Source organism: Tamandua tetradactyla, chromosome 3 (assembly GCF_023851605.1).
Source record: "Tamandua tetradactyla isolate mTamTet1 chromosome 3, mTamTet1.pri, whole genome shotgun sequence".
NCBI classification, from domain to species: domain Eukaryota; kingdom Metazoa; phylum Chordata; class Mammalia; order Pilosa; family Myrmecophagidae; genus Tamandua; species Tamandua tetradactyla.
The window spans coordinates 23823948-23838963 of NC_135329.1; the positions used below are offsets into that span (position 1 = coordinate 23823948).

The 15016-nt window shown below is 41.2% G+C and overlaps 1 protein-coding gene across 8 annotated transcripts in view; it reads right to left on the reverse strand.

Annotated features, from left to right (window-relative positions):
* Window positions 1-15016, reverse strand: part of LOC143677141 (tumor necrosis factor receptor superfamily member 10A-like) — a 69571-nt gene that overhangs the window by 53189 nt on the left and 1366 nt on the right. For 6 of the 8 annotated variants that reach the window (XM_077152780.1, XM_077152779.1, XM_077152778.1 and 3 more), the window contains 4 exons: window positions 14721-14849; window positions 14105-14192; window positions 13604-13987; window positions 9510-9615 (listed from right to left, as the gene is read on the reverse strand). In XM_077152780.1, coding sequence (XP_077008895.1) covers window positions 9510-9615; window positions 13604-13774 — 277 coding nt within the window. In that variant the 5' untranslated portion in view covers window positions 13775-13987; window positions 14105-14192; window positions 14721-14849. The remainder of the gene's footprint in view (window positions 1-9509; window positions 9616-13603; window positions 13988-14104; window positions 14193-14720; window positions 14850-15016) is intronic. The other 2 variants (XM_077152784.1, XM_077152785.1) reach the window with 2 other exon arrangements.

The window sequence follows — 15016 nt, forward strand, 5'->3', positions numbered from 1 at the left end:
TAAAATATTCTTAATTGACATATAATGAGATGTCTTTCTTAACAGTAGGGTGTGTGATGATTGAAAACGGTGTGGGGTAACCAAGACATGGGGTAAACCTCTCTTTCCTGGCCCCCAGCCAAGGCACTTGAAGCCCCCTGCCTTTAGCTCTGAGGGTGTGTGTCAGGTAGGGCCAACTCTCTCCCACTCTGACACTGTGACAAGCACACGTGTTCACTGGGGGCTTCCTAAGGCTCAGGGCACAAACACCCTCTCGTGTGATGCACACACTACAAAAAGAAAATGCAAGTTCTTTAAAAGTTTTTTTTTTTAAATTTTAAAGCATTTGTTAATGGGAAATATAACATATTTATAAAGGCAATACATTTCAAAGCACATTGTAACAATTAGTTATAGGACAGAGTTCAGCGTTCGGTACCGATTACCATTTCACAATTTCAGGTTTTGACTTCTAGCTTCTCTAAGACACTGGAGACTAAAAGAAATATCAGTATCATGAATCAGCAGTCATATTCATTTGTTAAACCCTGCATATATTCTAACTCCTTCTTCCTTGATCCATCTGTACATCTATATATCCAATCTATAAGGGCATTTGGGCTATGCTCATTCTAAATTTTCATGTTGGAAAGGGATGTCGATAATATGGGGTAGGGGGATGAAACTGGTTGATGCTCTTGGAGAGGCTGGGCCCTCTGGATTTTGGGATTTCTGGCCTAGGAACCACTTGGAAGTTGTAGGTTTTGAAAAATAATTTTAGTGCATGAAATTTTTGTAGAATCTCAGATAGAGCCTTAGGCATTTTTTAGGGTTAACAGGAATGATTCTGGTTGCAGTTTGAAAAACCCAATATCTAGCAATCTAGCAATATCTAGCTGAAGATCACGTAGGAGTAGCCTCCAGAATACCCTCTTGACTTTACTTGAACTCCCTTAACCAGCAATACCTTATGTTGTTACATCTCTTTTCCCCCTTTTGGTCAGGACGGCATTGTCAATCCCACATTACCAGAGCCAGACTCATCCCTGGGAGGCACGTCCCATGTTGTTAGGGAGACTTTCACCCCTGGATGTTATGCCCCCCCAAAGGGGGGAGGTAATAATTTTCCTTGCAGAGTTGGGTTTACAGAGAGACAGGCCACATCTGAGCAACAAAAGAGGTTTACTGGAAGTAACTCCTAGACATAACTATATGTAGTCTAAGCTTCTCCACTACAGAAATAAGCTTCACAAGAGCAAGCCTCAAGGGTTTTGCCTATTGACTTGGGAGTCCCTAATATATGAAGCAGTATCAGAGGTTTCCCCAGTGGGAAAGTTTATTTTTACTCCAGTTTCTCAGGGACTTTGCCAACACTCTTTAATTATCAGCCCAATATACTTTTGGAAGCATCTGGGTATTACATTAAGTTATATAGGATTACAAGCCCCCATTCCCATTCTTTTTTTTTTTTTTTTGGCTTTTAAAAAGGGGAATTTAATAAGTTGCTAGTTTATAGTTCTAAGGCCGAGAAAATGTCTCAATTAAAACAAGTCTATAGAAATGTCCAGTCAAAGGCATCCAGGGAAAGATACCTTAGTTCAAGACGGCCAATGAAGCCCAGGGTTTCCCTCTCAAGTGGAAGGCACGTGGCAAGTCCGGCGTCATCTGCTAGCTTCCTCTCCCGGCCCCCCGCCTCATGAAGCTCCCCAGGAGGCATGCTCCCTCCCCACCTCCAAAGGTCACCGGTCGGTGGACTCTCTGCTTCTCATGGCTATGTCGCCTCATTCCCATTCTTGACTCCATGTGTTTGTATTGTTTAAATGAGCTATCCAGACAGGTTGAGTTAGATTATGTGCTAAAGAAAATTTAGATTCTGGACAAAATAGACTTTTCTTCCCTTGGTCTAATACAATAGGTTAAGTTCTAAAATATAGATATTGTCATCCTTCCCCCTGTATTCTATACCTCAGTCCTGACTAGACCACTTTGTTCTTATCTCTAATTGAAGCCTGATCTGTATTTTGGTTTCTTTAACAGTCGCATGTAGCAATGCTGACTTTCTGAGCTGCAGAACTCCAACTCCGAGTCTTAGGTGTCACACAGGTACCCCAAGTTCCAAGGAGATACCAGGTTATACATATATAGCACAGTATCTCAAAATCTAAAACTAACATTTACAGCTCAGGACTAAATGTGAGTGCTACAAGAGCTTACAATTTAGGCCCCAATTTTCTTATAAGCATTTTCTAAAAGAGACCATACAATGTTTGTTCTTTTGTTTCTGGCTTATTTTGTACTACATAATGTCTCCAAGGTTCATTCACCTCATTGCCTGCCTCATGACTTTGTTCCTTTTTGTAGCTGCATAATATTCCCTCATATACACCACAGTTCACCATTTTACTTCTCAGTGTATTATTCAGACACCTCCATCCATTGGACATCATGGATAATGTCCAAAGTAAACAACCCATGTTTCACATTATCCTCACTTAGTTGTACAATCATCGACACTCTCAATTTTAGACAATTTTCATTGCGTTAAAAAACAAAATAACAGATAAACACACCCTCACCAAATAGAAAACTCAAACATCCTCTTAACTTTTGTCCTTCCACTCCCATTATTTACTCCTGATATTGCTGTGGTACTGTCATTGTCAGGTTCATGTGTCAACTTGGCCAAGTGGTGGTATTTGTTTGTCTGGTTGGGCAAGTGCTGGCCTGTCTGTTGCTATGAGGACATTTCATAGAATCAAATCATGATCACATCAGCTTCATCCACAGCTGATTCCATTTGTAATCAGCCAAGAGGAGTGTCCTCTGCAATAAGTGATGCTTAATCTAATCACTGGAAACCTTTTAAGGAGGATTCATAAGAGACAGGCTCTCTTCCTGCTTTGGCCAGGGAGCCTCTCCTGTGGAGTTCGTCCAGACCCTCCATCAGAATCATCAGCTCCACAGCCTGCCCTACGGATTCTGGACTCTTCGTTCCCAAGGTTACATGAGACACTTTTATAAATTTTATATTTATGAATATTTCCTGTTGATTCTGTTTCTCTAGAGAGCCCTAACTAATACAACCCCAACTAATACAGGTACTGTTGATGTCTTTCCGTTAAATATAGACCATAGCATCCAATAGTAGTTTTTCTAACACACCCTCTATTATTGACTCTTTGTACAAAATTCATACCTTTGAAGTAGTTCATTCAATAACTTATTTATATTTGTGGTGTTGATCTGTGGGATACAACCCCTTTCAATCATGTTCAACTTCAATACTGAAATATTACTTATGCACCCACTAATGAACTACCTTTACTTCTATCTATTTCCTTACATTTCAGTTCAATCTCACTAGCTAACCATTCAGCTATTTCTAGCTTCTGTGTATCTCGAAGTCCCCTATATTCCACATTATAAGCCTGTGAATTTACCTTTACCAAGGTCATAATAGCAAAATCGTATAGTATCTATAGTTTTGTGTCTGACTTATTTCACTCAGCAGTAAGTCCTCAAGGTTCAACCACTCTGTCATTTGCTTCAGGACCTAATTTCATCCTATGGCTGCACAATACTCCATCATCTGTATATACCACATTTTTGTTTCTACACTCATCTGTTGATGGGCACTTGGATTGTTTCCATCTTTTGGCAATAACCCTCTACTATTGACTCTTTGTCTAATATCAAATTTTTGAAATAGTTCATGTGAGAACTTATTTATAATTGTAAATGTAATCAGTGGGCTACATGGCACTACAACATCCCCTTTTAATCATATTCACCCTTAATATGGCAATGTTACTTCTAACCGCACTAATTAGCTACCATCACTTCTATCATTCTCTTGCATTTAAGTTCAACCTCATTGGGTAGCCTTTCCCCCATCTCTAGCTTCTGTGTACCTCTAGGTCTGCTATATTCTACAGCGTAACCTCTGCGATTACCTTTACCAGAGTCATAATAGCGAAATCATATAATATCTGTTCTTTTGTGTCTGACTTATTTCACTCAGCAGTATGTCCTCAAGGTTAATCCACGTTGTCATATGGTTCAGGATCTCATTTCATCTTACTGCTGCATGATATTCCATTGAATGCACATACCAAATTTTGTTTACCCACTCATCTGTTGATGGGCATTTGGATTGTTTTCATCTTTCGGCAATTGTGAATAGTGCTGCTATGAACATCAGTGTGCAAATGTCTTGGTGTGCAAATGTCTGTTCTTGTCACTGCTTTCAGCTCTTCTGGGTATATACCTAATAGTGGTATTGCCAAGTCATAAGGCACTTTGATATATAATTTTCTAAGGAACCACCAAACTGTCTTCCACAGAGGCTGTACTATTATACATTCACAACAGTGAATAAGTGTTTCAATTTCTCCACATTCTCTCCAACATTTGTTGGAGACATTTGCTTTCTGTTTAATAGCAGCCATTCTTACAGGTGTGAGGTGATACCTTACCATAGTCTTGAGCTGCATTTCCCTTATAGCTAATAAAAATGAACATCTCCACACCTTATACAAAAATTAACTCAAAATGGATCAAAGATCTAAACATTAGGTCTAAGACCATAAAACAGTTAGAGGAAAATGTAGGGAGATATCTTACGAATCTTACAACTGGAGGCAGTTTTATGGACCTTAAACCTAAAGCAAGAGCACTGAAGAAAGAAATAAATAAATGGGAGCTCCTCAAAATTAAACACTTTTGTGCATCAAAGAACTTCATCAAGAAAGTAGAAAGACAGCCTACACAATGGGAGACAATATTTGGAAACGACATATCAGATAAAGGTCTAGTATCCAGAATTTATAAAGAGATTTTTCAACTCAACAACAAAAAGACAGCCAACCCAATTACAAAATGGGAAAAAGACTTGAACAGACACCTACCAGAAGAAGAAATACGGATGGCCAAGAGGCACATGAAGAGATGCTCAATGTCCCTGGCCATTAGAGAAATGCAAATCAAAACCACAATGAGATATCATCTCACACCCACCAGAATGGCCATTATCAACAAAACAGAAAATGACAAGTGCTGGAGAGGATGCGGAGAAAGAGGCACACTTATCCACTGTTGGTGGGAATGTCAAAGGGTGCAACCACTGTGGAAGGCAGTTTGGCGGTTCCTCAAAAAGCTGAATATAGAATTGCCATACGACCCAGCAATACCATTGCTAGGTATCTACTCAAAGGACTTAAGGGCAAAGACACAAACGGACATTTGCACACCAATGTTTATAGCAGCGTTATTTACAATTGCAAAGAGATGGAAACAGCCAAAATCTCCATCAACAGAAGAGTGGCTAAACAAACTGTGGTATATACATACGATGGAATATTATGCAGCTTTAAGACAAGATAAACTTATGAACCATGTAATAACATGGATGGACCTAGAGAATATTATGCTGAGTGAATCCAGCCAAAAATTAAAGGACAAATACTGTATGGTCCCACTGATGTGAACGGACATTCGAGAATAAACTTGAAATATGTCATTGGTAACAGAGTTCAGCAGGAGTTAGAAACAGGTTAAGACAATGGGTAATTGAAGCTGAAGGGATACAGACTGTGCAACAGGACTAGATACAAAAACTCAAAAATGGACAGCACAATAATACCTAATTGTAAAGTAATCATGTTAAAACACTGAATGAAGCTGCATCTGAGCTATAGGGTTTTTTTTGTTTTTGTTTGCTTGTTGGTTTGTTTGTTGTTGTTGTTTTTTACTATTATTACTACTTTTATTTCTTTTCTTTATATTAACATTTTATATCTTTTTCTGTTGTGTTGCTAGTTCCTCTAAACCAATGCAAATGTACTAAGAAACAATGATCATGCATCTATGTGATGATGTTAAGAATTACTGAGTGCATATGTAGAACGGTATGATTTCTAAATGTTGTGTTAGTTTCTTTTTTTTTTTCTTTCCGTTAATAAAAAAATAAAAAAATAAAAAAAAGAACATCTCTTCATGTGCTTTTTAACCATCTCTATTTTCTCTTCAGAAAAATTTCTATTCATATCTTTAACCCATTTTACAATTGTGTTGTTTACTCTTTTATTGTTGAGTTGTATTACTTCATTATGTATAGAGGATATCAAATTTTTATCAGATATGTGATTTCCAAATATTTTCTCCCATTGAGTTGGCTGCCTCTTCACCTTTTTGACAAAGTTCTTTGAGGTGCAGAAGCACTTGATTTTGAGGAGTTCCCATTTATCTGTTGTTTCTTTCATTGCTTGTGCTTTGGGTCTAAAGTTTAAGAATCTACCTCCTATCACTAGATTATGAAAGTGTTTCCTTTTATTTTCTTCTAGGAGTTTTATGGTACTGGCTCTTATTTTTAGGTCTTTGACCCACATTGAATTATTTTTGTATAGGGTGTAAGGTAAGGGTTCTCTTTCATTCCTTTGGCTATTGATATCCAGTTCTCCCATATCATTATTGAAAAGACTATTCTCTCCCAGTTCAGTGGATTTGGGGACCACGTCAAAGATCAATTGACCCTAGAATTGGTGGTCTATCTCCACATTCTTGATTCGATTCCATTGGTTAATATTTCTATCTTTGTGCCAGTACCAAGCTATTTTGACCACTGTGGCTTTATAAATAAGCTTTAAAATCAGGAAGTGTTAGTCCTCCCACTTCGTAGTTTTTTAAAGGATTTTTAAGCTATTTGATATCTCTTTCCCTTCCAAGTAAATTTGATAACTAGTTTTTCCACACTTTCAAAGTAGGTTGTTGGAATTTTGATAGGTATTGTGTTGAATCTGTAGATCAACTGGATAGAATTGAAGTCAATGACATTTTACCTCCCTATCCATGAGCAGGGAATGTCTTTCCACCTCTTTAGTTCATTTTTTATTTCTTTTAGCACTGTTTTGTAGTTTTCTGTGTACAGGTCCTTTTCACCCCTGGTTAAGTTTATTCCTAAATACTTGATTCTTTTAGTATATACTGAGCAGTGTTATTGCCAAGATGTAGGACAATTTGATATATAATTTTCTAAGGAACCTCCAAACTGTCAATTTGCTAGTTGTTGGCATACAGTTTTCATAGCATCATCACGATTTTTAAAAAAATTTTTTCAGGGTCTGTGGTAAGAACACCCCTGTCATTTCTGATTTTGTTTATTTGCATCCTCTCTCTTTTTTATTTGTCAACCTAGTTGGGGGTCCATCAAATTTATTGATTTTATCAAATAACAACTTTTGGCTTTATTGAATATGTATATATATATATATATACATATGTTATTGTTGTTCTCCAATTCACTTATTTCTGCTTTAATCTTTGTTATTTCTCTACTTCTATCTGCTTTAGGGTTATTTTGGTGCTCTCTTTTTAATTACTTCAGGTGAGGATTTAAGTCCTTGACTTCTGCTTGTTCTTCTTTTTTAAATAGGCATTTAGGGCAATAAATTTCCTTCTCAGTACTGCCTCTGTCACATCCCTTAAGTTCTGATGTGTTGTATTTTCATCTTCATTCATCCCCAGATATTTAGCAATTTATCTAACAATGTCTTCTTTGACCCTCTGATGGTTTAAGAGTGTGTTATTTAACCTCCATATATTTGTGAAGGTTTTTGTTCTTTGCAGGTTATTGATTTCCAGCTTCATTCCATTGTGATCACAGAAAGTGCTTTGGATAACTTCAATCTTATTAAACATAAAAAGACCTGTTTTGTGTCCCAGCATATGATCTATCTTGGAGAACGTTCCATGAGTACCACCAGGGACACACAGTATACAAAATTTCTCACAGCAATGAGAGACATCCCCACTGTCATTGACAGCTTCATGTGTGAACCTGGCCAAGTGGTGGTTCATGTTTGTCTGGTTGGGCAAGTGCTGGCCTGTCTGTTGCAATGAGGACATTTCATAGAATTAGATCAGGATCACATCAGCTGCATCCACAGCTGATTCCATTTGTAATCAGCCAAGGGGAGTGTCTTCTGCAGTGAGTGATGCTCATTCTAATCACTGGAAGCCTTTTAAGGAGGATTCAGAAACGACAGGCTCTCTTCCTGCTTCGGCCAGTGAGCCTCTCCTGTGGAGTTCGTTCAGACCCTCCATTGGAGTCCTCAGTTTCACAGCCTGCCCTGTGGATTTTGGACTCTGCGTTCCTGTGGTCATGTGAGACACTTTTATAAATTTTATATTTGCAAGTGTTCCCTGTTGATTCTGCTTCTCTAGAGAACCCTAACTAATACACCCACCTATATCTGGACACAGAGACCCCAGCACACAGGGCCAACAGCAGGACCTGAGCCTCTAGAAAGGTTGAATTAAGTAACCTGTCAAAAATCAGATCTGCTAGTGAGAATCAGGTCTAGTAGTTAGAACCAGAACCCAGTTCTTGGGTTTCTAAACAGCACACGCCTCCTCACCCCCACTACACACTTCTGCGCCCTCCTAAACCAAATGCTATATCATGGAATATATAGCTTAACCGTGTGATTTCTTTAGCCCCCCCTATAAACCTACTCATAGCCACCACTCCCAGAAGGTTCTAGAAATCTTTATGTTTGTAGTGGAGCAAGATATAAGGATATCCCAGACTGGCTGAGCACAGGAGAAAGATGCAAACCCCGCCTCTCAATGTACTGGGAACTGAAGAAGTTTAGGAGGACGTAGGGCAATAGGGAGTCCTACAGGAGACATGAGATTTACCTACACTTATGCCATCCTGTGCGTTCACCCGGGGAGCCAGAGATGGGGCCAAGTGACAGAGAATGAGGGCTGAACTGAGGTCAATCTACATGAATTAGGTGAAATCAGGGGTGGGTTCTTGCAGCTGAGCCAAACCAAAGTGAGCTTCTGGAAGCCACTGCCCAGGAAAACATTAGTTCCTACTTTGCACATGTGTGTGACAGAAAACAACAGTCCACACCCCCGGGGGAAGCTCCTACTGCCCCCCTCCTCAGAGGATCACACACAACCAGGAACGCACTCCCTGGAGCACATGAGGGTTTGCTTCAGAACCCAGACCTCAAGACTTGCACACACTGTGTCCTCTTGCTCTTCTCATTGCCAGGAAGCCATGGAAGTCCCCACTGCCTCTGGCCTTTCCCTCTCCATGTGATAGTGACAAACCTGATGCTGTCAGTCTCCTCCGGAAAGCTCTAAGGGGCCTGGCTTGTTGGTAAAATGAAACCAGAGCCCTCCTAAGGAAGTCTAAGACCCTGTGTGTTCTGTCCCACTCCATCCCTCTGACCTCATTGCCCTCCTCTCCCCTCAGCTGCCCCAGCTTTTGTGCAAACATTCCAAGCTCCTGCCACTCTGAAGCTCAGTGTCTTCTGTCCCTTCTGTGTCTCTGATGTCACATTTGTCCAGAAGGAATTCCTGCTGAGTCCAGGGATGTATCCTCCAGGAGCCCATGCCTGACACCCAGCAAATCACTAAATGTCTGTGGAATAAAGAAACAGAGACTGTAGGGCCCAGAAGTCTGGATGAGCCTGGAGACGAGGCTGGTGCAAAGGGCAGAGGTCAGTGTTAGAGTGTACCTGGGGGACACAGCCCCTTCCACGGAGTGTGCAATGATCGCCTGGTGACAGCTCTGTGTCTGTGGACCTCGACCAGCTGCGTGGCTGGTGCCGAGCCTGCGAGGACCTGTGGGGACAAAACAAGGACAGAGTGAGTGGCTTCTGGCCTCCACCCATCCCAGGATACACACCCCATCCCTTCCCAGCCTCCAAGACCAAGCTTGTAGCTTTCTTTGAGCTCTAAACCCTCAAACATTCTTTCATAGTCATGTTTGTCACATCACCTTTGGAGACTAATCAAGCTGCAAAACTTCAAAAACTCTCTTTTATACTCTTTATACTTATTATAAAATAAAACACATGGACTCTAATAAATGTAGGCAAGTGGAAGGGAAATTGTTGTTAGAATATAAAATCACATGTATTTCACTCAATCACAGAAGAATCCACTCACATTTTGGCTTTTTAAATTCTAATACTTGATGCATATGTGTGAATATTGCCTCCTCTCACTTACACACACACACATACACAACCTGTTTTTCAAATAAGGGTAACTCAAACTTTAAAAAGTCAGGAAATAATAACAGTAACATTGTAATATGCTTCTATTGAATATAACAAAGGCAATATACCAAAATTAAATATCAATAAGCGGGGGCTATGGGAGGAGGATATGGGATTCTTTGTGGAAGAAAAGGAAATGTCCTAATAAACACTGTGGCTATATGATTATACTAGGAACCACTGATAGTTTACTTAGGTTGGATTGTATGACGTGTGAATAGAACTTTAAAAACAAACAGAGAGAAGCAAGTACTAGAGAAAATGTAGAGAAACAGATGCACCAATTTACTGTCAGTAGGGAAAATGAGAGGGGCAGCCCCTTGGAAGGCAGTGTGGTGGTCCCACAGGAGGCTAGGGGTGGGGCTGCCATATAATTCTGCAACCCCATTGCTCAGTATATAGAGGCACAAATGGACATTTGAACACTGGTATTCATGACTGCAGTGTTCACAGTTCACAATGAATGGAGGTGGCCTAAGGGAACAATGATTGAAAGAAGGAAGGGGGAACTGTGGTGCATACCTACAATGGACTACTGAGAAACTGTAAGAAGGAATGTAGTTGTGAGGCATGCAACTAGGTGAATGAACCTTAAGGACTGCATGTTGAATGAAATGCAGGAACAAAAAGACAAATGTTATCATGCCTCACTCATATGGGCTAACTATAATATAAAAACTTGGTGAACTGAAGTTGAGAACATGGGTTGTCAGGCTGAGGCCTACTGTAAAGGGTCCTAGATTGTAAGCTCTCTCAGAAGGCACATCTATTCCAGAGTTGTAACAGCTATTTCCAAATTCTGAGATACTGAGCTGTTTGTATATAACCTGGTCTTCCCAGAAACTTCAGGTATTTATGTGACACCCGTGACTCAGAGTTAGAGCTCTGAAGCTATGAAAGTCAGCAGTACCCCATACAGGAACTGTTTAAAAAGTTGAAAAAGGGATCAGACTTCAACTAGAGATATGAAGGAAGTTGGTTGATGTGGATAGGACAAAGGTAGATCAGAATACAGGGTAAAGGATGATATCCTCCATATTTTAAAACTTCAACTTGTTGAGACCAAAAGGAGAGATGTTTATTTGGTGTAGAATTTATCTTTTGGGTAGTGCATGATCTGAGTGAACTTGCATGGTCAGTTTAGTTGAATACCATAAGTACATGGGATCTTGTAAAGGGCGTGAGATCATATTGGTTTGTCCAGGTTAGTGTGATGCCCTGATATATCCCAGAGTAATTTAAGCAGTGAATTAAGAAGTATTTGCAAAGTCCCCTGGGGGACTGGGGAGAAAGGAGGAAATACTCAAATTTCCATTTGGAGAATTCCTGATATTCTCGCAAGAAGTGGGGACAACCAAGTCAATAGGCTGAGCCCTCGATCTTGGGCTTGTCCCTATGAAACTTATTCCTGCAAAGGAGAAGATAAGCCTCCTTATAATTATACCTAAGAGTCACCCCCAGAGAACCTCTTTTGTTGTTCAGATGTGGCCCTTTCTCTAAGCTGACATGGGAAGGGAACCCACTGCCCTCCCCCCCTTATGTGGAACATGACTCCCAGGGGTGTAAATTTCCCTGGCGATGTGGGACAGAACTCCCAGGATGAGCTAGGACCTGGCATCATGGGATTGACAAAGACTTTATGATCAAAAGGGGGAAGAAGGAAATGAGAAAAAATAAAGTTTCAGTGGCTGAGAGATTTCAAACAGAACCAAGAGGTTATTTTGGAGATTATTCTTATGTATCATATAGATATCTCTTTTTAGTTTACGGTTTATTGGAGTGGCTGGAGGGAAGTACCTGAAACTGTTGAGCTGTGTTCCAGTAGCCATGATTCTTGAAGATGATTGTATAAAGATATAGCTTTTACAATATGACTGTGTGATTGTGAAAACCTTGTGTCTGATGTTCCTTTTATCTAGGTAATGGACAGATTAGTAAAAAAATATATGGATAAAAAATAAATAAACAATAGGAGGGGGATAAGGCAAAATAAATTAGGCAGATGGAAATCCTAGTGGTCAGTGAGAGGGAGGGGTTAGGGATATAGGATGTATGAGTTTTTTCTCTTTTCTTTTTATTTCTTTTTTTTAGAATGATGCAAATGTTCCAAAAATGATCATGGTGATGAATACACAACCATGTGATGATACTGTAAGCCACCGATTATACACCATGTATGGACTGTACTTCTCAATAAAAATATATGATTTAAAACCCTGCTAAGTTTTAAGTTTACAATTGATACCAGGAATATATTCAATCCATATATACATCAGTTTGAGGAAAAATGATGACATAGAGTCTTCCAAATCACAAATTTCCATTTATTTTTGTTCTTTAATTTCTCTCAGAAATGTTAGGCAGTTTTCTGTGTAGAGGTCTGAAATATGTATGATTTAATTTTTTTAAATGCTCTTTCAAATGAAATTTCAAATTCTAATATTTTATTTTTTTGGCATGGGCAGGCACCAGGAATCGAACCCGGGTCTCCAGATGGCAGGCGAGAACTCTGCCTGCTGAGCCACTGTGGCCCGCCCTATTTTATGTTTTTGATGCTTTTTAAATGGAATTTTGAATTGTATCATGTCAATAATTTCTGGTTGGGTACAGAAATAAGCGAATTTCTGTATGCTAACCTTGTGTCCTGAGACTTGCTAGACTCGCTTATTAGGTCTAGTGGTTGTTCTCTGCAAATGAAGAAGTTATATTTCTTCCTTTCCCATCTTGTGCCTTTTCTCCCTGCCTTCCTGCACTGACCAGGAGCTCCGGTACAAGCTGAACACGTGCGATGACCTGAAAACCTTTGGCTTTCCTCAGTCTTCAGGGGAAGACATCCAATATTCTACCATTACAGATGAGTCAGCTGTAGCTTTTTAACATGCCCCTTTTATCAGAAGAAGGAAAAGGTATCTGTTTCTGATATGAAAATTTTGTTTCTTATTTTTTAAACACGAGTGAGTATTAAATTTTGGCAAATGCTTTTTGTCCATCTATTAAGATGTAGGTATAGTTTTTTTTCTGCCATAATACTGTTAATAGAGTAAATAAGATCTATTACGTTTAAGTCGTTAAACCAGTCTGTAGTGCTGGGATAAGCAATGTCAGGTGTACGGCTTTATATACAACACGGCACGTGTCGGCAGGTAAGAAAATGAGTGGAATCCGTTTGCACTGAGTTCGTTTCAGAATTAAAACGGTGTTTGGAAAGGAAAAGGGAAGCAAAGAGAAGAAAAATGAAAGAGAATCCCTCCGTGGCTCAATTGCAGGGAAACAGTCTTCCTTCGCTGTTTGCTCAGGTTACAAACTTCATTCCCTCCCCTCGGCGGCTCTGAAATTCACTCCCGGGGCCCGTCCACCTGGCCAGCAGGGCAGGGGAGCCGGCAGGAGGAAGGCGGGCGCCTGTCCCCTCCGCCGGGGCCGGGACGCGCTCCTGCCCCGCCCTGCCCGGCCCCAGGTGCGCGGCCGCCGGGCGCCCGCCCCGCCTCGGAGCCCGCCGCCCCCCAGCCCCGCGCGCGCTTCCCAGCCCGGAACCCGGGCGGCCGACTCACCGGCAGCAGGACGCAGATGGCCGCGAAGAGAAGGTTCAGGGGTCCCCAGGGCGCGCTGCGGGGGCCGCGGAGCCCAGGTGTGGCTCCTGCTGCTGCCCTGGGAGCTGGGGCTGTCCCGGGCCCGGCCGCGGTCCCCGAGGCGCCCAGTGCGCTCTGGCCTCGCGGCGGCATGCTGCGCCGAGGCGCTCCTGGTCTGCGGCGGCTCGCGGGGCTGCGACCCCGAAATACTCAGTCCGGATTCAGTCGGTGCGTTCCCGAGCGTGAGTAAAGCCCTGCTAGCCTGGGGCCCTGCGCTACCTTCGTTTCTACTGGCTTCTGGATTGTGCAACCAGGGGCTGGGACGGAGGTGTGGAGACAGACCTGCTCTCCTGGCCTCAGGGATGACTGGAAAGGGCAGATTTAAAGCAAAATTTAAAATAAAGGTTGAGACTAGTGCTGTGCAGGGGGAAAAGGGGCCTCGATTCTACTGCAGCCCAGTCCCTGTCTCCCCACCTTATTTACCTCTTCCAACCCTCCTGAAGTTAACATGTATTTATCTTCAGCTCCAGGCACCTCAGCCAGTTCTTCCAAGGACTAGCTTTCTTCTTGGCTAAAAGGGAAGAAACAAAGGAAATGCCCATTGCTCGGTTTCCTTTCTGGAAAGGAATGTTGTTTTACAAATTTTCTACAAAATCACGGATTTCTTGCTTCTCATTTCTCCAGGGGAGCCCCACTAAAGAGAAGGAAGCATCATCAGGGGCTGAAGACATGTGCCTGAGTCCTGTAAATACCCTCAGCACCCAGGACTCTTCAGAGCCCCCACTGACCCCTCTCACCCCACCTCCACCCCGTTGACCCCATTGGGAGATCTGGACCAGGTTCCATTTCTCAGGTGGAATGAGCATAATGGAGGCAGATGCAATTCTTTTAAAACAGGAGAAGTACAAATGTACAAACCTTCTCTCTCTTTTTTTTCTGAAAGAAAACCAAGGAAGCTCAGTGTGTGGGGGAAATGTCAATAATTTGAGACTAATTACTTCTACAGCATGATAGGAGGATTCGTTTAAGTTATGTATTTGAGGGCGCCTCACATATAGTAAAGTTGTATAAGTTCATATTGCGGCAGAACATCAAATACCGTAAAGAAGAGGTGACTGCTCCTTCTGGAATCTGGCTTGAATTCCCCTGTAGGTATGGGTGCATCTTCTGAGATCAAGAAATTCATACTCCTGTTCTAGGTGGTACTTGCTTTTAAGTGTTTGATTTGCTGAGAGAAACAATTCCATTAAAGTGAATTTTCTCAGTACTAAAGAGGATTCTCTTACAAAAATAACATTTCGTATTTTTAAATATAATTTTTATATACTACAAAGCTAAACATGTTTGTTGTAGAAGATTACAATGACTCATATATGCAAAAAAAAAAAAAAACCA